This window comes from Tinamus guttatus, unplaced genomic scaffold, assembly GCF_059628265.1.
Source record: "Tinamus guttatus ecotype Peru unplaced genomic scaffold, ASM5962826v1 Tinamus_guttatus_pri_ptg001797l, whole genome shotgun sequence".
NCBI lineage: Eukaryota > Metazoa > Chordata > Aves > Tinamiformes > Tinamidae > Tinamus > Tinamus guttatus.
In genome coordinates this window covers 11,855-34,948 of record NW_028290331.1, presented here as the reverse complement: position 1 = coordinate 34,948, position 23,094 = coordinate 11,855, and the positions used below count along the sequence as shown (strand labels likewise).

General features: G+C 71.7%; 2 protein-coding genes across 2 annotated transcripts; both read left to right on the top strand.

Annotated features, from left to right (window-relative positions):
- Positions 1-493: 493 nt before the first annotated feature.
- On the top strand, positions 494-11,265 carry LOC104577280 (adhesion G protein-coupled receptor L1-like; the record flags this gene model as incomplete). Its single annotated transcript, XM_088539531.1, has 19 exons — positions 494-637; positions 1,295-1,398; positions 1,587-1,772; positions 1,935-1,973; positions 2,580-2,763; positions 3,146-3,268; positions 3,731-3,936; positions 4,410-4,580; positions 5,302-5,511; positions 6,175-6,395; positions 6,911-6,977; positions 7,115-7,206; positions 7,335-7,503; positions 7,990-8,118; positions 8,203-8,299; positions 8,378-8,512; positions 9,067-9,084; positions 9,631-9,891; positions 11,258-11,265. Coding segments are annotated over 19 exons (2,564 nt in total), but the record flags the coding sequence as incomplete, so codon positions are not given.
- Positions 11,266-14,481: 3,216 nt separating this feature from the next.
- LOC148590053 (adhesion G protein-coupled receptor E5-like) lies at positions 14,482-22,642 on the top strand. Its single transcript, XM_088539530.1, is given in 18 exon segments — positions 14,482-14,659; positions 15,052-15,186; positions 15,791-15,837; positions 16,277-16,357; positions 16,737-16,911; positions 17,374-17,481; positions 18,110-18,144; positions 18,146-18,325; positions 18,920-19,090; positions 19,624-19,815; positions 20,442-20,662; positions 20,983-21,004; positions 21,006-21,050; positions 21,156-21,213; positions 21,216-21,246; positions 21,645-21,813; positions 22,433-22,519; positions 22,604-22,642. Coding segments are annotated over 18 exon segments (1,962 nt in total). The 3' UTR covers positions 22,631-22,642.
- Positions 22,643-23,094: the final 452 nt, after the last annotated feature.

Sequence of the window (23,094 nt, the reverse complement as noted above, 5' to 3'; positions counted from 1 at the left end):
CCGGAGATCCGGGTGGGTGGTGGGGGGAGCCTCGGGGCGCTGGCTCCAGGCGCCTGGATCCATCGGGGGGACGAGGCCCGTCCTGGGGGTCAGGGCCGGGTGTCCCCACGCGCGGGGGTCCCCGTCCCCACGCAGGGGCCGCCCGTTCCCGCCGCCGGGCCGGGCCCCCCCGTGACTCCCGTTCCCCCCCCCGCAGCCCCGGTCTCCACGGCGGCGCCCAGCGCGGCGGCCGCGCGGCCCACGGCGGCGCGCGGCTCCGCGGCCCCCCCGCCCAGCCCCACGGCGCGGCGGGGGCCGCTCACGGCGCGGCCCGGGCCCCCCGCCGCCCCCCCCGGCGCCGCCGCCGCCGCCGCCGCCACCGCCGCGCCGCCCGCGCCCCCCCCCGCCGGCGGGGCGGGGCCCGGAGGAGGGGCGGGGCCCGGAGGAGGGGGCGTGGCGGCGGGCTCGCCGGGCCCGCCCCCCGGGGCGCCGCCGGGCCCCGCCCCGCCGGCAGGCCCCGCCCCGCCGGCAGGCCCCGCCCCCGCGGCGCCGGGCGCCCCCCCGCGGCTGTGCGAGGCGCGCGAGGTCCGGCGGGTGCAGTGGCCGGCGGCGCAGCAGGGGGTGGTGGTGGAGCGGCCCTGCCCCAAGGGCACCCGCGTACGGGGCGATGTGGGGGGTCTGCGGGGGGAGAGATGGGGGGTCTGTGGGGCTGGGGGGGGAGAGATGGGGGGGTCTGTGGGGCTGGGGGGGCGATATGGGGGGGTCTCTGGGGCTGGGGGGGGCGATATGAGGGGGTGTGGGGCTGGGGGGGCGATATGGGGGGGTCTATGGGGCTGGGGGGGTGCGATATGGGGGGGCATGGGGCTGGGGGGTCTATGGGGCTGGGGGGGTCTCTGGGCCTAGGGGGGTGCGATGTGCGGAGGGGGGACACGCTACATGGGGTTCAATGGGGATGGTGCAGGGGAAGTGGGAGGGACACGGGGCTGGACGGGGAGATGGGAACGGGGAGGGTCTATTCGGGGGGGAGGGGACACGGGAGGGGGCTATGGGGACAATGATACATGGGGGGGACGCGGGACATGGGGGGTCAATGGGGATGGTGTGGGGGGAAGCGGGAGGGACAAGGAGATGGGAATGGGGGGTCTATTCGGGTGGGGGGGTGATATGGCGGGGAGGGGACACGGGGCACGGGAGGGGGCTGTGGGGACAATGATACATGGGGGGGACGCGGGACATGAGGGAGCCCCCCCGGGGACACGTGGGGGGACATGGGGGAGCTCTGGGTCCCCACGTGACCCCCCCGGGGCCCCCCCAGGCATCGCCTCCTTCCAGTGCCTGCTGGGCCTGGGCGTGTGGAACCCGCGCGGGCCCGACCTGAGCAACTGCACCAGCCCCTGGGTCAACCAGGTGGCCCAGAAGGTACCGGGGACCCCTGGGGAGCCCCGAGCCCCTCTGGGGACCCCCCAGCCCTTCCCGGGAGCCCTCGGGATCCCCACGGAAGTCACCACATCCCCCCCGCCCCCGTTTTGCAGCCGCTCCACAAGGAGCATCCTCGGGGTTCCGGGGGGGTAACGAGCAGTGACCCCCCCCCCGCGCGTGTCCCGCAGATCAAGAGCGGGGAGAACGCGGCCAACATCGCGGGGGAGCTGGCGCGGCACACGCGCGGCCCCGTCTACGCGGGCGACGTGAGCTCGGCCGTGCGCCTGCTGGAGCAGCTGCTCGACATCCTGGACGCGCAGCTGCAGGCGCTGCGGCCCGTGGAGCGCGAGTCGGCCGGCAAGAACTACAACAAGGTGGGGACGCTGCGGGGACGGCGCGGGGACGGGGACAGCGCGGGGACAGGGACACGGCAAGGGGGACCTGGGCATGGGGCCCTCTGGGTGTTGGGTGACGAGGGGACAGGGCCCCGTTTTGGAAGGGGGGCCCCCCCCGGCTGATGCCCGTTGCCCCCCCAGATGCACAAGCGGGAGCGGACGTGCAAGGACTACATCAAGGTGAGCGCGGGGGGCGTCACCGGGCAGGGAACGGGGCCGTGGGGCTCTGCTGTGGGGCTGGGGGGCAGGGGCGGGGCCTCGCGCGGGGGGCGGGGCCAGGAGGCAGGGCCTCGTGGGGAGGGGGCGGGGCTGGGTGGTCCCCACAGGCCATGGTGGAGGCAGTGGGAGGCGGGGCCTGGCGTGGAAGGGGCGTGTCCTCGGGCAGGGGGCGGGGCCATGGGCGCGTCTGAGCGGTGCCCACGGGCTATGGTGAGGTGGTGGGGGCCTGTCCAGGGGGGCGTGTCTTCGAGCAGGGGGCGTGGCCGTGGCAGGGGGCGTGGCCGAGCAGTGCCTGCCGGCTGGTGATGCGGTGGGGGCGTGTTCGGGGGCGTGGTCTCAGTCTGGGGCGTGTCCGGGGGCGTGTCCTCAGGCGGGGGGGTGGTCTCGGGCAGGGGGCGTGGCTCGGTCGGGGGGCGTGTCCAAGTGGTGCACGCAGACTGGCAGATGAGGTGGGGGCGTGTCCGAGGGCGTGTCCTCGGTCGGGGGAGTGTCCGGGGGCGTGTCCCGGGCAGGGGGCGTGTCCCGGGCGGGGGGCGTGTCCCGGGCGTGTCCGAGCCGTCCCCGCAGGCCGTGGTGGAGGCCGTGGACAATCTGCTGCGCCCGGAGGCGCTGGAGTCGTGGCGGGACATGAACGGCTCGGAGCAGGCGCACACGGCCACCATGCTGCTGGACGTGCTGGAGGAGGGCGCCTTCCTGCTGGCCGACAACGTCAAGGAGCCCGCGCGCTTCCTGGCCGCGCGGCAGAACCTGGGTGCGAGCGGGACGGGGAGACGGGGGGACGGGGACGGGGGACGTTGGGCCCCTGCGTCCCCAAAGGAGGGGGCACCCGCACGGATGGGTCCCGGGGGTGGCTGGGCAGGGTCGGGCGGGCGCAAGGACACGGGTGTGCGGGGACACACGTACGTGAGGACACGGGTGTGCGGGGACACGGGTGTGCAAGAACACGGGTGTGTGGGGACACGGGTGTTTGAGGACACACATACGTGAGGACACGGGTGTGCAGGGACACGGGTGCGCGAGGACACGGGTGTGCGGGGACACGTGGGTGTGAGGACACACGTGCGAGGACACAGGTGTGCAAGGACACGTGTGCACAAGGCCACGCGTGTGCGACGCCCGCCGTCCCCCCGCAGTGCTGGAGGTGACGGTGCTCAACACGGAGGGGCAGGTCCAGGAACTCGTCTTCCCCCAGGAGTTCGGGGGCGAGAGCTTCATCCAGCTCTCGGCCAACACCCTCAAACAGAACAGCCGGAACGGTGGGGGGCCCGGGGGGCATCTGGGGGCTTTGGGGGCCGGTCCTGGGGGGTTCCAGGGTTTGGGGGGGTCTTGGGGGTCTCGGAGGGATGGGGGAACCTCAGGGGTTCCTGGGGGCCTGGGGAGGGAGGTTGGGGGGGTCTACGGTGTTTGGGGGGATCCTGGGGTGGCCTCAGGGCTTGGGGGGGTCTTGGGGGTCCACGAGGATGAATTGGGGGTCCCAGGGGGGATCCAGGGAGATCTGGGGAGGGGGTTGAGGGGGGATCCTGGGCAGGGGGGTTGAGGGGGTCGGATGGGGGAGGTCGTGGGGGTCTCCAGGGCAGATCATGGGGTCTGGGTTGATCTCCGTGTGGGGGGTCTCCCTGGTCCCGGGGGTCTCCCAGGGGCTTGTGCAGCCGCCGGGGTCGCTCTAGGGACCCCGAGGGCCGGGGCGCTCCGGGGGTCCTGACGGCCGTGGCCCGCAGGGGTGGTCAAGGTCGTGTTCATCCTGTACAACAACCTGGGGCTGTTCCTGTCCACGGAGAACGCGACGGTGCGGCTGGCGGGCGCCGCGGGCGCGCGCGGCCCCGCGCTCGTCGTCAACTCGCAGGTCATCGCCGCCTCCATCAACAAGGAGTCCAGCCGCGTGTTCCTCATGGACCCCGTGGTGTTCACCCTGCCCCACCTGGAGGTGAGACCCCCGCCCGGGGCACCTGGGGACCCCAAGAGCCCTGGGACCCCCATCCAGACCCCTAGGGCTCCAGCGGGTCCCTGATCCCCCCCAAGGATCCCCCAAAGAGCCCTTGGGACCCCATCCACCCCCTAGATCTCTAGGTGGTCCCTAGGGGCACCCAACCAGCCCTGGGGACTCCTTGGGACCTCCTTTCCCTTCCCTTAGGTGTCCAGTTGGTCCCTGAGCCCCCCCGAAACAGCCGTGGGGACCCCCTGGGAGCCCTCCCAACACCTGGGCCCCCCCCAGCACCCCCAGTTCTCCCAGCGTCCCCAGGACCTCCAGATTTTCCTGTTTCCCCCCCAATTCTCCCAGTGCTCCCAGTTCTCCTAGTCCCTGGCCACCCAGTAGCCCCAGGACATCCACGGACCCCCCAGCAGCCCCAGGGGCCCCCCAGTTTGGGCAGCGCCCCCAGCGCCGCGCGCTGCCCGCAGGCCAAGAACCACTTCAACGCCAACTGCTCCTTCTGGAACTACTCGGAGCGCTCCATGACGGGGCACTGGTCCACGCAAGGCTGCCGCCTGCTCGACACCAACGCCACGCACACGTCCTGCGCCTGCAGCCACCTCACCAACTTCGCCGTGCTCATGGCGCAGCGCGAGAGCGTGAGCGGGGACGGCGCACGGGGGGCGGCGCGCGGGGCAGCGCGGGGGGCGGCGCGGGGCTCCCGCGGGTGCAGATTCGGGTGCAGGTTCAGATTTAGGTGCAGGTTTGGGCGCAGGTTCAGATTTGGGTGCAGGTTCAGGTTGGAATTCAGATGCAGGCTCGGGTGCAGGTTGAGATTTGGGTGCAGGCACAGGTTCAGATTTGGGCGCTGGTTCCGATTCGGGTGCAGCTTCAGGTGCAGGTTCAGGCACAGGTTCTAATTCAGGCGCAGGTTCAGATGCGGATGCAGGTTCAGGTTCGGGTGAAGGTTCAGATTCAGGTGCAGGTTTGGGCGCAGCTTGAGATTTGGGTGCAGGTTCAGGTTCAGATTTAGATGCAGGTTCAGGTTGGGGTTCAGGTGCAGCCTTGGGCATTGGTTCCGATTCGGGCGCAGACTCGGGCGCAGGTTCAGATTCAGGCACAAGTTCAGATGATTCAGGTTCGGATTCGGATGCAGGTTCAGATTCAGATTCGGGCGCAGGTTCGGACGCAGGTTCAGGTTTGGGTGCAGGCTCGAGCGCAGGTTCAGGTTCAGATTCAGGTGCAGGTTCAGGCACAGGTTCAGATTCAGGCGCTGGTTCCGATTCGGGTGCAGGTTCAGGTTCCGATTCGGGTGCTGGTTCCGATTCGGGCTCGGGCTCAGGCCCGGTGGCCGCCGGCGCTGAGCGCCCGTCCCCGCAGTACCAGGGCCGCCTCAACGAGCTGCTGCTGTCGGTCATCTCGTGGGTGGGCATCGTGGTGGCCCTCGTGTGCCTGGGCATCTGCATCTCCACGTTCTGCTGCGTGCGCGGGCTGCCCTCGGACCGCACCACCATCCACAAGAACCTCTGCATCAGCCTCTTCCTGGCCGAGCTCGTCTTCCTCGTGGGCATCGACAAGACCCAGTACCAGGTGGGGACCCCGGCGCCGCCCCGGCCCCCAGGGACCCCTCCGGACACCGCTGGGACACCCTAGGGACCCCATTGCCACCCCATGGCCCCCCCGAGGCCACCAGAGCCCCTCAGGAGTCCCCTGTGGCACCCGGGAACCCCCCAGTGTGTGACCCCATGGCTGCCCCACAGCTCCTTTCTGTGCCCTTGTCCCTGCGGGATCTGGGATCTGGAGTCCTCGTCCCCATGGTGTCTCCATGGGGGCTGCATTCCTGGGGGTCCCCCCAGCCCCACGTCACCCCCTCGTGTCCCCCCGCCCTGCAGCTGGCATGTCCCATCTCCATAGAGCCCTTGTCCCCATGGGATCCCCATCCCCATGGAGTCCCTGTCCCCAGGGTGTCCTTGTCCCCATGGTGTCCCCCCGGCGTCCCCGTCCCACGTGCCCCCCCGCAGGTGGCGTGTCCCATCTCCATAGGGTCCTTGTCCCTGTCCACGTCCCCATGGAGTCCCTGTCCCCAGGGTGTCCCCATGGGGTCCCCATGGGATCCACGTCCCCCCGCAGGTGGCCAGTCCCATTTCCATAGGGCCCTTGTCCCTGTGGTGTCCACGTCCCCATGGGGTCCCCATCCCCAGGGTGTCCCCACAGTGTCCCCATTCCACATGTCCCCCCCGTGTCCCCCCGCAGGTGGCGTGTCCCATCTTCGCGGGGCTCCTGCACTACTTCTTCCTGGCGTCGTTCTCGTGGCTCTGCCTCGAGGGCGTCCACCTCTACCTGCTGCTGCTCGAGGTGTTCGAGAGCGACCTGTCCCGCCGCAAGTACTACTACGCCGGCGGCTACTGCTTCCCGGCCGTGGTGGTGGCCATCGCGGCCGCCGTGGACCACCGCAGCTACGGCACCGCCCACGCGTGAGCGGGCGGGGCCTGCGGGAGGGGGCGGGGCTTGCGGCGAGGGGCGGGGCCGTGCCGGAGCAGGGGGCGGGGCTTGCGGTGGTGGATGTTGATGCCCCTGCAGCTACGGCACCGCCCAGGCGGGAGTGGGTGGGGCCGGCGAGGGGCGGGGCCTGCGGGAAGGGGGCGGGGCTTGTGGCGAGGGGCGGGGCCGTGCCGGAGGAGGGGGCGGGGCATGCGGTGGAGGATGTTGCTGCTGCACCACCAATACTCCCGCCCATGCAGGAGTGGGCGGGGCCTGCGGGAAGGGGGCGGGGCTAGGCGCAGGGGCGGGCCCATGGCGGGACATGGGGCGGGGCTTAGAGAAGGGGCGGGGCTTCGCGGTGGATATTGATACCCAGGTGTGAGTGGGCGGGGCCTGGAGCTTGGGGCGGGGCCATGTTGGGCAGGGGCGGGTCTTGGAGGTGGGGGCGGGGCCATGTGGGGCAGGGGGCGGGGCTTGCTGACCCCTTTCTTCCCTCCCGACCCCATAGGTGCTGGCTGCGGGTTGACAACTACTTCATCTGGAGCTTCATCGGCCCCGTGGCCTTCGTCATCCTGGTGAGGGGACACCCGGGGGCACCGCGGGGACCGGCCTGGGGACGGGGACGGGGGGCGGGTGCCGTGGGACCTGCCGTGGGTCCCGCCGTGGGTCCCGCCGTGGGTCACCGCGTGCCGGGGGTGTCCCGGTCCCCCAGGTGAACCTCGTGTTCCTGCTGGTGACGCTGCACAAGATGATCCGCAGCTCGGCCGCCCTCAAACCCGACTCCAGCCGCCTGGACAGCATCAAGTGAGCCCCAAATCCCCCCCAAAAAATCCCCCTGGGATGGGAGATGGAACCCCCAAAATCCTCCCCAAAACGTGGGCGGGGGTCACGGGGACCCCCTCGATGCGGTCCTGACGCCCCCCCCGCCGCAGGTCGTGGGCGCTGGGGGCCATCGCGCTGCTGCTGCTGCTGGGGCTCACGTGGGCCTTCGGCCTCCTCTTCGTCACGCGCGAGTCGCTGCTCACGGCGTCGCTCTTCACGGCCTGCAACGCCCTGCAGGGAACCTTCATCTTCGTCTTCCACTGCGCCCTGCAGAAGAAGGTGCCGGCGGGGGGCACCCGGGGGGGGGGCACCCGGGGGGGGGGGCTGTGACGGGGGTTTGGGGGTTTGGGGGGCACCCAGGGGGTGGGAGGTCACAAGGGAAGTGGCACCCATGGGTGCTGGGGTCCCATAATGGGGTAGGTCTTGTGGTGGGGGGCACCCATGGGTGCTGGGGTCCCATAACGGGGGTCTCAGGGTGGGGGGTCCCAGGGTGGGGGGCACCCATGGGTGCTGGGATCCCATAACGGGGGTCCCAGGATGATGGCAGCAGTGGCAGCGGGTGGCTGCGGTGGCAGTGGTAGCCGTAGCCATGATGGCCGTGGTGGCCGTGGTGGCAGCAGGTGGCAGTGCATGGCCCTGGTGGCCACGGTGGCAGCGGTGTCCCCGGTGTCCCCGGTGGCAGCGGTGACAGCGGTGGCAGCGGGTGGCAGCGGGTGGCCGCGGTGTCCCCGGTGTCCCCGGTGGCAGCCGTGTCCCCGTCCCCAGGTGCACCGGGAGCTCAGCAAGTGCCTGCGTCACTCGAGCTGCTGCCTGCGCAGCCCCCCCGGCACCGCCCTGGGCGCCCTCAAGACCTCGGCCATCCGCAGCAACAGCCGCTACTACAGCGGGACGCAGGTACAGGCGGCGCGCGGGGACACGGGGGACACTGGGGACGTCGGGGTCCCCCCGGGACGGGGGTCCCAGCTGCGCTGCCCCCAGAGCCGCATCCGGAGGATGTGGAACGACACGGTGCGGAAGCAGACGGAGTCCAGCTTCATGGCGGGGGACCTGAACAGCACCCCCACCCTCAACCGAGGTGAGACCCCCCCCCGGGGCCCCTGGGCCCCCCCCGCCCCGCGGGGTGACGGTGACGGTGACGGTGACGCTGACGCAGGTGCCGTGGGCAACCACCTGCTGACGAACCCGGTGCTGCAGCCGCGCGGGGGGGGCAGCCCCTACAACACCCTCCTGGCCGAGTCCGTGGGCTACAGCGGGGGGCCCGGCTCCCCCCCCGCCTTCAACTCGCCAGGTGGGACCCCCGGCACGCAAGGACCCCCAAACACCCCCAAAGACCCTCCGAATACCCCCAAACACCCTCAAAGACTCCAAATACTCCCCAAACACCCCCAAATACCCCCCAAATACATCCCAGTACCCCCCAAGTACCCCCGAACACCCCCAAAACCCCCCAAATACCCACCCAAACACCCCCAAACACCCCCTCCAAACACCCCCTCAAATTCCCTCCAAATACCCCCCCAATATCCCATTTGCCCCCCTCATCAGGGAACCCCCAGGTCCTCCCAAGTTCCCCCCCCAAATACCCCCACCCTCAGAAGCCCCTCCCCAAATGCCCCCCTCCAGATACCCCCTCTTCTCCTCCACCCAGGTAGGTGCCCCCCCCATCAGGGAACCCCCAAATGCCCCCCCTTGGGCCCCCCCATGGGGGCACCCTCAGATCCCCCCCCAAGAGCCCCCCCCACAGATGCCCCCCACGGGGACGTCCCCAAATTCCCCCTAACCGGGGGGGGGGGTTGGGGGGTGTCAGTGCCCCCCCCAACCTGTGATTTCTGCCCCCCCCAGGGAGCTTCCGCGAGACCAGTAAGTGCCCCCCCCCCGCGCCCCCCTTGTGTCACCTTCATGTGTCCCCCCCGTGTCCCCCTCATGTCCCCACCCCCTGGCGGGCCCTTGGTGCCCCCCCCAATGTCCCTGCACCTTCTTGTCCCCCCCTGAACAGGGGGGGCCCTCGTGTCCCAAAGCCCCCCCCACCATGGGCTCTTGTGCCCCGTGTCCCCTTGTCCCCCTATGCCCCTCGCACACGCGTGTGCCCCATTGGCTGCATGTGTCCCCTGCGCCCCATGTCCCTGTGTGTCCCTTGTGCCCCATGTCCCCCTGTGCCTCCTGCAGCGGCTCGTGCCCCTTGCACATGTGTGTCCCATGTCCCTGCGTGTGTCCCATGTCCCTGCGTGTGTCCTGTGTCCCTGCGTGTCCCTCATGCCCCATGTCCCCTCGTGCCTCCTGCAGCCCCTCGCACACGCGCGTGCCCCACGTCCCTGCGTGTCCCTCGTGCCCCACATCCCTGTGTGTCCCTTGTCCCCCCCGTGTCCCCCGTGTCCCCCCGGTGCCAGCGCTGCCCCCTCCCCGCAGAGCCCCCCCCGAGCGGCGCCCGGGACCCCCTGCCCCTCAACGGCAACTTCAACAACAGCTACTCGCTGCGGGGGGGGGGCGACGGCGACGGCCCCCCCCGCCGCGCGGCCCCCCCCCCGGCCGCCGCCGCCGCCGCCGCCCTGGAGAAGAGGATCATCTCGGAGCTGGTGCAGAGCAACCTGCGGGGGGGCGCGCACGGCGGGGGGGGCGCGCTGCACGACGGCGGCTCCTCCTTGCACGGCGGCTCCTCCTTGCACGGAGGTGGTTCCTTGCACGGAGGTGGTTCCTTGCACGGAGGCTCCTTGCATGGCGGTTCCTCCTTGCACGGAGCTTCCTCCTTGCACGGAGCTTCCTCTTTGCACGGAGGCTCCTTGCACGGAGGCTCCTCCTCGCACGGGGGGCCCCCCCCGCCGCCCCCCCCGCCGCCCCCCCCCGGGGAGCCCCCCCCCGAGCTGGGACTGTTGTACCAGGAGCTGGCCCGGGCGCAGGCGGCCCTGGGCCCCCCCCCCGCCGCCCCCCCCCGCCCCCCCCCGCCGCCGCCCCCTTCCCCCCCCCGGGACTCCCGTTTCGCGGCCGCCCCCCCCCGGGACTCGGCCTATCCCGACAGCAGCCCCGAGGGGCCCCCCTATTTCGGCGCCCCCCCCCGCGGCGCCGGGGCGCCCCCCCCGCCCCCCCCTCCTCCGCCGCCGCCGCCCCCCCCGCCGCCCCCCCACTGCCCCCCCCCCGCGCGGCGGCCGAGCCGCGAGGCCTTCGGGGGGGGCGAGGGGCCGGGGGGGGCCGAGCCCGACGGGCAGATGCAGCTGGTGACCAGTCTGTGAGCCCCCCCCGGCACGGGGACACGCGGGGACACGTGGGGTCACGTGGGGACACCTGGGGTCACGTGGGGACACGTGGGGACACCCGGGGACACGTGGGGACACGGCCGCGCACGGGGATTGGGCCTCCCGTGTCACGAGGAGGCGGCTGCACCGCGGGACGCGGCCTCGCACGAGGACAAGGACCCTCCGTGCACGAGGGTTCGGCCTCCCATGTCACCACGGCCCCGCACACGGACCCTCCGTGCACGAGGACCCTCCGTGCACGAGGACGCTCCTTGCACGAGGACGAGGACCCTCCTTGCACAAGGACCTGGCCTCGCACGAGGGTTCGGCCTCCCATGTCACCACGGCCCCGCACGAGGACCCTCCGTGCACGAGGACGCTCCGTGCACACAGACAAGGACCCTCCTTGCACGCGGACGCTCCTTGCACGCGGACGCTCCTTGCACGAGGACTCGGCCTTGCACCAGGACCCTCCGTGCACCAGGACCCTCCGTGCACCAGGACGCAGCCTCGGCCCCCCCAGCACCGGACGCCGCAGCCCTGCGCCCCCCCCAACACACACGGGACTGGGGGGGGGGTCCTCGTGCCCCCCCCTCGGACTCGGCGTCCTCGGACCCCCCCCAGACTGGAGCCAGGACCCCCCCCAGGACACGGGGGGGTCCTTGGGGCCCCCCCTGCATGGACACGAGGGGGGGTCCTCGTGCGCCCCCCCCAGGACACGGGGGGTCCTCGTGCGCCCCTGCATGGACATGGGGGTCCTTCCCCCCACACATGGACATGGGGGGGTCTTTGCGCCCCTCCCCCAGGACACTGAACCCCCCCGGGGGTGGAAATGGGGGGGGGGGCCCATAGCAAACAGTCCCCCCACCATCATGGGGGGCCCTTGGGGAGGGGGTCCCGCCCCCCCCACCGTGCAAGACCCCCCCCACAAAAGCCATCTGGGGTGGGGGGGGCAGCGGGGCCCCCCCCGTGTCCTTGGCAACACTGGGGGGAGGGGATCGTGGGGGGGGGCTCCGGGTGCCCCCCCCGCCTGACGCTTTCGTTGCCAAAAAAAAAAGCCCCCCCCCCGAAAAGGGACACGTTTTCCTTGTAATATAGATGTAAATGGACCAGCCCCCCCGGGGGACACGAGGCCCGGGGGGGCCCTCCCGGCGGGGCCCCCCCTTGAAGCACAACCCCCCCCCGGCTCCGGGGGGGGTCCCAGCGCTGTAAATAGGGAAGGGGGGGAGGGGACCCCCCCAGGGCTTGGGGCCCCCCCATAAATTTGGGGATCGCCCCCAAATTTGCCCCCCCCTTGGATTCGGGGCCCCTCCCCCCGTGTTTTTGCCCCCCCTTCCCCCCCACCGCGGGGGGGGGGGCACCTCACGAACCAAAGAGCTGGGGGGGGGGCAGCCTGGACCCCCCCGCCCCCAAAATCGGGGGGGCCCCCATGTTCCCCCCCCCCCAGCTCTGGGCTGTTTCCATGGGGGCCCCTCCCCCCCCGGGCCTGACTCCCCCCTCCCCCCCTCAGGTCCCCCCCCTTGGTCTGGGGGGGCCCGGGGGGGCCCTTCCCCCCCCCCCATCTGCCAAACCAACTTTGGGTCGAGTGCATTAAACCAACGAAACGGGCGAAAGCACCAAAAAACGGGGAAAAAGGAAGCGGAAAAGGGAAGGGCCCCGGCCGGGGCCACCAAGGGACCAGCCAGGGACACCGAGGGCCACCTCGGCCAGAGGGACACAGTGGGGACAGCCAGGGCCACCAAGGGACCAAGACAGGGCCACTGTGGCCACCATAGGGCCAGTCACGGCCACCACTGGAACTGCCGGGACCACCATAGGGACAGCCAGGGCCACCAAAGGACCAGACAGGGCTACTGTGGCCACCATAGGGACAGCCAGGGCCATCATAGGGCCAGTCACCAAGGGTCACCATGGGGACAGCCAGGGCCACCATGGGAACCACCTGGGCCACCATGGCCACCATAGGGACAGCCAGGGCCACCATGAGAACAGCCTGGGCCACTGCAGGCTCTGTCAGGGCCACCAAGCGAGCGGCCGGTGCCACCGCGGGGGTGGGCAGGGCCACCATGGGGACGGAAACCAATAAAGGTGACACCAGATCTCGGAGCGGGGCCGGCGCCGCCTGTTGTGTCCAGGGGAGACCGGGCGGTTGTAGCGTGGGGGACGGGAGGTGGGTTGTGTGTCCAGGGGTGGTTGCGGGTCCGGCTGTAGGTTCAGGGGTGGTTGTTGGCGGGTTGCGGGTCCGGCTGTAGGTTCGGGGGTGGTTGCTGGGGGTGGTTGCGGGTCCAGCTGTAGGTTCGGGGGTGGTTGCTGGGGTGGTTGTGGGTCCGGCTGTAGGTTCGGGGGTGGTTGCTGGGGTGGTTGTGGGTCCGGCTGTAGGTTCGGGGGTGGTTGTTGGCGGGTTGTGGGTCCGGCTGTAGGCTCGGGGGTGGTTGCTGGGGTGGTTGTGGGTCCGGCTGTAGGTTCGGGGGTGGTTGTTGGCGGGTTGTGGGTCCGGCTGTGGGTCCAGGGGCGGATGTGGCCCCACATCCGGTGTCAGGATGCGACGCCCTCGTGCGCCGCACGGGGCCGGGGGGGGGACACGCGGGTGACACCCCTGCCCCCCCCACGTGTGTTCGGCGCCCTCCGCCCCCCCCGGACGCCGGGGCCCCCTCCGGACACGCCCGCTGCCCCTGGCCCCGCCCACTCCGGCCAGGCCCCGCCTCCAAGGGCGGCTCCCCCCCCCCCCCCCCCCCCCGGGCGCTATAGGGCCCCCCCCGCCCGGTGCCGCCGCCGCGATGGGACCCGCTCGGCGCCTCCTGGGGCTCGGTGAGACCCGGGACCCCCCCGACCCCCCCGGGGCGTCCCGGACCCCCCCAACCCCCCCCGGGGGGTCGGTCATGGGGGGCCAAATCCCGCGGGGGGGCCGGGACGTCCCGCGCGCGCGGGGAGGTTGCGGGGGGCGGGGGGGGGGTCGGGCAGTGCCCGGACGCCTGGGCCCCCCCTCAGTGCGTTTGGGGGGGGGGGGGGGTCTGTGGTGTCGGGTCCCTTCCCGTTTGATAGAGCGGGGGGGGCGGGGGGCGCCCGGACGCCTGGGCCCCTCCCGCCCCGCCCCCTCCCGCCCGGACGCCGGGGCCCTTTTCCCAGGCTGGGAAGGGGAAGTGCGGGGGCGGGGGGGGCGGGGGGGGCGGTTCCTCCCTCAGCCGCTTCTTTTATTTTGGGGGGGGGGGAGGGGGGACATTTGGGGCACCCCCCACCCCCCCCATTGGCCCGGACGCCTGGGCCCCTTGGCGGGGGGGCGGGGGGGGAGGTCCCCGCGTTTTGACACCTCCGGGGCCCCAGAGTCAGAGCGGAAGTGGGGGCGGGGCGGGGGGGGCACCCAGAGGTGACAGCGTCGCCAGGAAACGTCCCCGTGTTGTCACAACAGCCCGGGGGGGGGGGGTGTCACCCTATGGGTGCCCCAATTCCCACCAAAAGAAAAAAAAAACAGGTCGGGAGGGGGCTCAGCCCCCCCCCCCCCCCCCCCCAGCTAACCTGGGGGCAGGATGGGCCGGGGGGGCCCTATGTCCCTGCCCCCCCCTCAAAATTACCCCCCCCATTCAGGGCTCTGCCTGGTGCTGGGGACCGGGTCCTCCTCCGACCTGAACAGTGAGTGGGGGGCTATGGGGGCTATGGGGGCTATAGGGGGCTATACGGGACTATGGGGGCTATAGGGGCCTATGGGGGCTGTGAGGCTGGCCATGGGGTGCTGTGGGGGAACTGCTGGGTGCCATAGGGTGCTATGGGAGGGGGGTTGGGGGCTGGCTATAGGGGTATTGGGGGCTGTGGTTGCCATAGGGTGCTATAGGTGCCATAGGGTGCTATGCGGTAGGGTGCTATAGGTTCCATAGGGTGCTATGCGGTTGGCTGCTGGGTGCCATAGGGTGCTATGGGGGGGTTAGGGGCTGGCTATAGGGGTATTGGGGGCTGTGGGTGCCATAGGGTGCTATGCGGTTGGCTGCTGGGTGCCATGGGGTGCTATGGGGTGCTATGGGGCTGGCTGCTGGGTGCTATGGGTGCTGTGTGGGGGCTGTGGGTGACGGTGCCGGTGGCCGCAGCCACCGTGGGGCCGTGTCCCGGCTGTGGGGAAGGGTCCGTCTGCCACAACGAGACCCACTGCACCTGCCCCCCCGGCCTGCGCCCCCTCGGGCCCCACGAGTTCTTCGACAGCCCCACGGAGAGCTGTGACGGTGACAGGGGACATGGGGACACGGGGGGCAGGGGGAAATGGCGGGGACGGGGGGACATGGGGGAAGGTGGGAGGCGCAGGCTGGAGGGGGGACAGGAGCCGGGGGGACACCCGGGGGTCACGAGGGGACACCGGGGGGCTCATGGCAGGGATAGGGGGGACTGGGATGGGGGGGCCCAAAGTGGAACAGGGAGGGGGGCATGGATGGAAGAGACCCCGGCCCGGGGGGGGCACCCAGAAGGGACCTGGGGGGACCCAAGGGGACCCAGGGGGACCCAGGGGGATGCAGGGGGCTGGGGGGACCCAGGGGACCCGGGGGGATGCGGGGGGCGCCGAGGGGACCCAAGGGGACCCGGGGGGGCCGTGGCGGTGACGTCCCCCCCGTCCCCGCAGACATCAACGAGTGCCTGGAGCGGCCGGACGCCTGCGGCGCCAACCGCGAGTGCCAGAACGCGCCGGGCAGCTTCAGCTGCAAGTGCGCGAGCGGCTTCCGGGGGGTCCCCGCGGGGACGGCCGCTCAGTGCCTGGGTAAGACCCCCGCAACAGCCCCCGGGACCCCCCGCAACAGGCCCCCCCCCCGCAACAGCCCCCGGGACCCCCCGCAACAGCCCCCCCCTTGCAACAGCCCCCTGCCCTGCAACACCCCCCCCGCAACAGCCCCCCGGGACCCCCTGCAACAGCCCCCCCCCCGCAACAGCCCCCCGGGACCCCCCGCAACAGCCCCCTGCAACACCCCCCAGGACCCCCTGCAACACCCCCCCCTCCCTGTGACCTCCCCCCCCCACAACCCTCCCAGGACCCCGCTGCAACAACCCCCACTGTGACCCCCCCACACACTGTGGTCCCCCAAGGATCCCCCCCCCCCCCCACAACCCCCTGTGACTCCCCTGGGACCCCCCCAGGGCCCCCCGCCCTGTGTGTGCACCCGTGCCTTGCACTAGCGCTTTGCACCCGCGCTTTGCACCGTGTTTTGCACAACAGCGTTTGCACCGATGGGGGGCGGTTGTTGCACACGCTGTCTCCTCTCGCACCCTCGTGCACGGGGGGGTCCCTTGCACACTCGTGTGTCACATGGGGCCGTGCGAGGGGCCTGGCTGTCCCCAACGCCGCTCCCTGTGTCCCCTCCCCGCAGAGGAGACCCCCCCGCCGCTGCCACCGGAGCTGTGTCCTGATGGGCAGGTGAGGGGGACGGTCACCTTGGGGGACACTGGGGTGGGGACGTGTCCCCTTAAGGGCTCCCGATGCACTTGGGGATGGGACTTGTCACCTTCGGGGTCACTGTGGCCTGGGAGGGGGACATGTCACCTTAAGGGCTCCCGATGCACTTGGTGGGGGGGAGGACATCACCTTAAGGACCCCCACGGAGGGGACATGTCCTCTTAGGGGTCCTTAAGGGCTTGGGACAAGGGGACATGTCCCCTTTTGGGCTCACTGTGGCCTGGGGGAGGGGGACGGGGACACGTCAACCCAAGGGGGTCCTGATTCCCTGGGGGGGAGAGGGGGGACATGTTCCCTTAAGGGCACCCAATGGACTTTGGGGGGGGGGGGGTCACCTTTGGGTGCCCCCGGGGCAGGTCCCAGGTCCTGGTGGCAGCGCAGGGTCCCCGTGTCCCCCCAGGCGCCCTGTGCGGTGACGCAGACCCTGGCCCGGCTCTATGGGGAGCTGGGGGGGCGGCTGGAGCCCCCCGCGTTCCTGCAGGTGGGGGGGGTCGGGGGGCTGGGGGGGCTGAGGGGAGGGGGGGGGTCTAGAGAGGGGCACTTGGGGGGTCCCAGGGACATCGGGGGGGGTCTTGGGGGGGGGGTCCCAAGGAGGGAGCGTTTGGGGGGGGGGTCTCTGTTGGGGGGGGGGGTCCTGGGTTGACTTAGGGGGTCCCCTGGCTGTGTGGGGGGGTGGGGGCACTTAGGGGGTCCTGGGGACATCGGGGGGGGTCCCACCGCTCAGGACAAATTGAGGGGGGTCTCTGGGGCTCCAGAGGTTTTGGGGGGGTCTCAGCGGCCCTGGGGGGGGGTCCCAAGGGTGCAGGGAGGTTTGGGGGTCGGGGGTGCCCGGGGTGGCTGCCATGTCCCTCCCCCCCCAGGAGCTGGTGACGCTGCTGGACGCGGCGCTGGTGGCCGCGGAGGGGGCGGCGGGTGACACCCCCGCGCGTCACCGCGAGGCCACCGCGCTGCTGGCGGCCACCGAGGAGCTGGTGCGCAGGGGGGGCGCCCTCCTGCCCCCCGGCAACGTCACCGTCACCGGCGCCAACGGCACAGGTGGCACCGGGGGGCGGCCCCGTCACCCCTGGGTTGGCCCTGTCACCCCCGGTGTCCCCTTGGGGTACCCATCCCCGCCCCAGGTGTCCCTGTTCCCCCCATGCTGGCCCCAACCCTCACGGTGTCCCCTCCTGGTGTCCCTGTTCTCAGAGGTGGCCTCCCGTGGTGTCCCTGTTCCCCGTGGTGTCCCTGTCACCCCAGTGTCCCCTTGGGGTCCCTGTCTCCCAAGGGTGGCTCCTGGCGCTGTCCCCATCCTCCCATGGTGTCCCTGTCCCATGGTGTCCCTGTCCCTACGGTGTCCTCATTGCCCGCAATGTCCCCTCGTGGTGTCCCTGTCCCTGATGCTGTTCCTGCCCCCCCCCTCCCCGGGGTGGCCCCGTCCTTGTTGCGTGTAGTAACCTGTCCCCAAGGGGGTCCGGGGGTTGATGTCCCAGGCGGGTGACGCTGTCCCTGTCCCCGCAGAGCTGCACGTGGCCGTGTGCCAGGGCCCCCCCTGTGGCCCCCTGCGCCTGCAGCACCCCGGGGTGCAGCTGGAGGTGGCCGCAGAGGTGGCCAAGGACGGGGACAGCGGTAATGGGGGGGACGGGGACGATGGGGACAACGGGGGGGGTCCCGGGGTGGCTCTGGGGGGTCCTGGGAGGGGACTTAGGGTTTGGGGGGGCTTTGGGGAGCCCCTAGGGTGCAGGGGGGGGTCTCTAGGGTGCACGGGGAGTTCTGGGGGGGCCAGGCCATGGGGGGGGCTCCCGGTGTCCCCATGTCCCCCCCGTGGCCAGGCCGGGTGGGGGGATCCATGGGGGTCCCAGTGTCACCATGTCCCTGTCCCCCTCCATGGCCAGGCCGCGTGGGGGGGCCCGGGGGGGGGTCCCGGTGTCACCGTGTCCCCCTATGGCCAGGCCATGGTGGGGTCCGGGTGTTCCCAGTGGCACTGTGTCCCCCTATGGCCAGGCTACGCGGGGGGTCCATTGGGGTCCCGGTGTCACCGTGTCCCCGTCCCCCTGTCCCCTGCCATGGCCAGGCTGTGCGGGGGTGTCCACGGGGTCTGGGGGGGGTCCCGGTGTCACCGTGTCCCCCCCCTGGCCAGACCATGGAGGTGTGTCCGGGTGTTCCCGGTGTCACCGTGTCCCCCCCCTGGCCAGACCATGGGGGGGGTGTCCGGGTGTTCCCGGTGTCACCGTGTCCCCATGTCCCCCCTGGCCAGACCGGGCGCTCCTGGCCCTGCTCTCGGCCCCCGGCCCTGGCCCGGCTGCTGGGGGGGCGGCTGCACTGGGGGGGCTGGGGCCGCCTGGGCCCCCCCGGCGGGCGGGGCCGCCCCTCCTCCCGCCTCGTGTCCCCCGTGGCCACCGTCCTGGTCCCCCGGCAGCGGCCCCCCCGCGTGCGGGGGGGGGTCACCCTGCGCTTCGCCCATCCCCCGCCGGTGAGATATGGGGGGGGGGAAGGGGATGGGGACCGGGGGGGACAAAGGGGATGGGGACCCCCTAGGGGGGCAAAGGGGATGGGGACCGGGGGGGACAAAGGGGATGGGGACCCCCTGGGGGGACAAAGGGGATGGGGACACCCCCACCTTCACCCAAAAGACCTTGGGACCCTCAGGAGGGGACAGGGAGCTGTGGGGGGGATGAGGATCCCCCCATTCCCCCAGGGCCGCCCCAAGGAGGATGGGACCCCCCCCCCCCCCAAGAGACCTGGGAACCCCAGAGGGGGGCTGGGACCTCCTGGGGACCCTCCTGGGAACCCCCTTGAGGAGCCCAAAGGGGATTGGGTCCCCCAAATACCTGGGGACCCCATAGGGGGATAAGGATCCCCCCCCCGAGACCTGGAGACCTCAAAGTGGGAAAGAGAACCCCCCCAACAGACATGGGGACCCCAAAAAGGGATAGAGACCCTCTCTGGAAACATGGGGACCCCGTAGGGTGCTGGGACCCCCCGGGGACCCCTGGGGGGAGGAAGGGCCCCGGGCCCCCCCGCTGGAGGTGGGGGTGTCCCCTGACCCCCCCATTGGTGCCCCCAGGACCCGCGCGCGGGTGGGCAGCTGCTCTGCTCCTTCTGGCACCCCCAGCGGCGCCTCTGGGCGACCGACGGGTGTCACCGGGAGGACCCGGCCGGGAACCCCCCCGGCAGCACCTGCGTCTGCGACCACCTGAGCAGCTTCGCGGTGCTGCTGGCGTTCTACGAGGTGGAGGTGGGACCGCCGGCACCCCCTGGGACCGCCGGGACCCCCGGGACCCCCCAGGACCCCCCGGGACCCCTTGGAACCCCCAACCCTGCCTGGGACCCCCCCAGGACCCCCGGGACCCCCCGGGACCCCCTGGGACCCCCGGGACCCCCAACCCTACCTGGGACCCCCCTGGGACCCCCATCCCCTCCAAAGACTCTGCAGGACCCCAAAACTCCCCAGGACCCTGAGGAGCCTCCTGGACCCCCAATTCCACCTCCCCCAAGAGGGCCCCCAAACCTCCCCCTGGACCCCGACCTCAGGGAGCACCCCAAAGACCCCTTGGGCCACCCTAAGGACCCCATGGGTGGCCCTAGAGCACCCTAAGGATCCCGCACCCCCCCAGAACATCCTAAGGACCCCGTGGGCTGCACTAGAGACCCTAAGGACCCCTTCATCCCCCAACCCTCAATCCCTATGGGGAAACCAAGACCCCCCGGGGAAGGACCCAGGTGTCCGGGCGTGCAGAAGGGGGGGTCCCCACGGCGCTGTCCCCCCAGGACTGGTCGCTGTCGGTGGTGACCAAGGTGGGGCTGTCGCTGTCGCTGCTCTGCCTGCTCGTGGCCATCGCGGTGTTTGCGCGGAGCCGGGCGCTGCCGCCGCTGCGGCGCCTCATCCACCTGCACCTGTGCCTGGCGCTGGCCCTGGCGCACGGCACCTTCCTGCTGGGCATCGAGCGCACCGAGAACGCGGTGCGGGACGGGGGGGTCCTCGTGCGAGGGGGGGGTCCTCGTGTGGGGGGGGGGTCCTCGTGCATAGAGAGAGAACCTTGTGCAAAGGGGGGGGTCCTTGTGCAATGAGGGTCCTTGTGCAAGGGGTGCAATGGTGTGCAAGGGGCTGGTGGGTGCATTGGGCGCTGTGACGGGCCTTGCACAGAGCTGGCGTTGGAGGGGGCAGCTGTGGCAGAGGGTCCTCGTGCAAGGGGGGGGTCCTAGTGCAAAGGGGGGGGTCCTCGTACAAGGGGGTGCAATGGCGTGCGGGGGGGGGGGTGTCCTCGTACAAGGCGGTGCAATGGGGGGCGGCTGGTCCCCAGGGCGGGCGCGCTGGGCGCCGTCCCCCCGCGAGCCCTAGTGCCCGCAGGTCGCGTGCAAGGGGGTGCAATGTTGTGCAAGGGGTGGTCCTGGTGCAAGGGGGTCCCCATACAAGGGGGTGCAGTGGCGTGTTGGGCGCCGTCCCCCCGCGAGCCCCGGTGCCCGCAGGTCGCGTGCAAGGGGGTGCAATGTTGTGCAAGGGGTGGTCCTGGTGCAAGGGGGTCCCCATACAAGGGGGTGCAGTGGCGCGCTGGGCGCCGTCCCCCCGCGAGCCCCGGTGCCCGCAGGTCGCGTGCGCGCTGCTGGCCGCGCTGCTGCACTGGGCGCTGCTGGCCGCGTTCTGCTGGATGTGCCTGGAGGGGCTGCACCTCTACGTGCTGCTGGTGCGCGTGTTCGCGCCCGCCGCGCTGCGCGCGCGGCACCTGCTGCTCGCCGCCTACGGGCCCCCCAGCCTCGTCGTGGCCGTGGCCGCCGCCGCCTTCCCGCAGGGCTACGGCACCCGGCAGCAGTGAGTGCAGGAGCCGCCGCGCGGGTGCTGCTGTGAGCGCGTCCCCGTGCGAGAGAGCCTCGTGTGAGGGTGTCCCCATGCGAGAGCGTCCCCGTGCGAGAGCCCCCGCGCACGAGTGTGCTGGTGTGAGAGCGTCCCTGTGCAAGAACGTCCTCGTGCGAGGGGTGTCCCCGTGTGAGGGTGGCCCTGTGCGAGAGTGCCCTCGTGCACGAGAACATCCCTGTGCAAAAGGCCCCGTGCAAGAGCCCCTCGTGCAAGAGCCCCCAGCCCTGCCCCCCGCAGTGTCCCCAGTGTCCCCAATGTCCCCGTGCTGTCCTCAGCTGCTGGCTCTCCCTGGAGCGCGGGCTTCCGCTGGAGCTTCCAGGGCCCCGTCTGCGTCGTCATCGCGGTGAGCACGTGTCCCCCCCCCACCCCCCCAGCAAGTGTCACCCCAATGTCCCCTCCCCGGTGTCACTCAGTCCCCGTGTCGTGTCTCCCCCCCCCCCGCCCCCAGGTCAACGCTGTCATCTTCGTCATCACCGTGTGGAAGCTGGTGCAGAAGTTCAGTGACATCAACCCGACATGGGGCACCTGCGCAGGATCAGGTGGGACACGAGGGGACAGCAGGGGACCTGGTGGCTCCCCGGGTGTTGGGGGGGGGGGGGTTCCTTGTGCAAAGCGCTTGTGCAAGGGGGGGGGGTAGTCCCCAGGAAGAAGGTCCCTTGTGCAAGGAGGACCCTTGTGCAAGGAGGACCCTTGTGCAAGGAGGACCCTTGTGCAGGGCAACCCTGTGTGCAGACACCTCTTGTGCAAGGTGATCCCTTGTGCAAGGAGCTCCCTCGTGCAAAGCAGCCGCTTGTGCACAGCCCCCATCCGAGGCCCCTGTGGTTCCTCCATGCCCTGTCCTCGTGCGGGGCCCCGTGCGAGGTCCCTGTGGTTCCCCCATGCCCTGTCCTCGTGCGGGGCCCCGCGCGAGCCCCGTGCGAGGCGCCCGTCCCCGCAGGACGCTCACGGCGACGGCCGTGGCCCAGCTCTGCCTGCTGGGCACCACGTGGCTGCTGGGGCTGTTCCAGCTGGGCCCCTCCTCGCGGCCGCTCTCCTTCCTCTTCACCCTCCTCAACTGCACCCAGGGCATCTTCATCCTCGCGCTGCACTGCCTGGCGCAGCGGCAGGTGGGCGCTGGGGACCCCGGGGCTGCGCTGGTGACAAGGGGGGCCCTCGTGCAACAGGGCCCTTGTGCAATGGGGGGGGGTCCTTGTGCAATGGGGGGGTTCCTTGTGCAATGGGGTGTCCCTGTGCTGCTGGGGGGGGGGGGGTCCTTGTGCAATGGCGTCCTCGTGCATGGGGGGGGGGGGGGTCCTCGTGCCCTGTGGTCCCTGCGTGCCCGGGTCCTCACGCACCAGGTTCGTGCACACGGCGGGGGCCCTCGTGCACGGGCCCTCGTGCCATGGCCCCTCGTGCGGTGTCCTCATGCAGTGTCCCTGTGTGTGCGGTGCCCACGGTGCCCACGGTGCCCACAGTGCCCTCGTGCCGCAGCCCCCCCGTGCTGCGGCCCCTTGTGCTGTGCCCTTGTGTGCGGTGCCCGTGGTGCCCTTGTGCGGTGCCCTTGTGCATGGGGACTTCGTGCTGCAGCCCCCACCCCCCGTGCCGCAGCCCCTCGTTTGCGGTGCCCTCGCGCCGCAGCCCCCCGCGCCGCAGCCCCTCGTTTGCGGTGCCCTCGTTCGTGGTGCCCTCCTTTGCGGTGCCCCTCGCGCCGCAGCCCCCCCGCCGCAGCCCCCGTTCGCCACCCAGGTGCGGGACGAGCTGCGCTCCTGGCTGTGCCCGGGCGCCGGGCGCTACTCCGAGTTCAGCAGCTCGGCCGGCGGCAGCACCACGCGGGTGAGCCGGACGCCGGGGCCCCTCCGGGGGGGGGGGGGGAGCTCTGTGACCCCCCCTCGCTGACCCCACCCCCCCCCCCCGCAGGTGTCACGGCAGGAGTCGGGAATGTAGCCCCCCCCTCCCCCCCCCCGCACGAGGATAGGGGTGACAGCCCTGCCTGGGGGGGGGGTGACACCCGCGGGGGGTGACAGCCCTTGCCCCCCCCCCCCCCACCTGCTTCAGCTGCGGTACCAGCACCCATGGGTGCCCCCCTCCCCCGCGGCGCCCCTGTGGGTGCCCTGCCGGGGGCATTTGGATAATTATTATTAAAGGTTTTTTTTTTTTCACGTTTTCAAAAGGGCCCAGGTGTCCGGGGGGTTATGGGCCCCTCCCTGCCATGTTCTCCCAGTGTCCCCCCCCCCGCCAAGTGTCCCTAAATCACCGGGTTTTGCCTCAATTCGGGTTTTCCTGGGTTAAATGGGGGGGATTGGGCTCAGTGTCCCCCCCCCGGGATGGAGGGGCTATAGGGACCCACAGGGGCTATGGGCGGTCCCAGAGGGGCTATGGGGCTTCCAGGGGAGGCTACTGGCACCCAA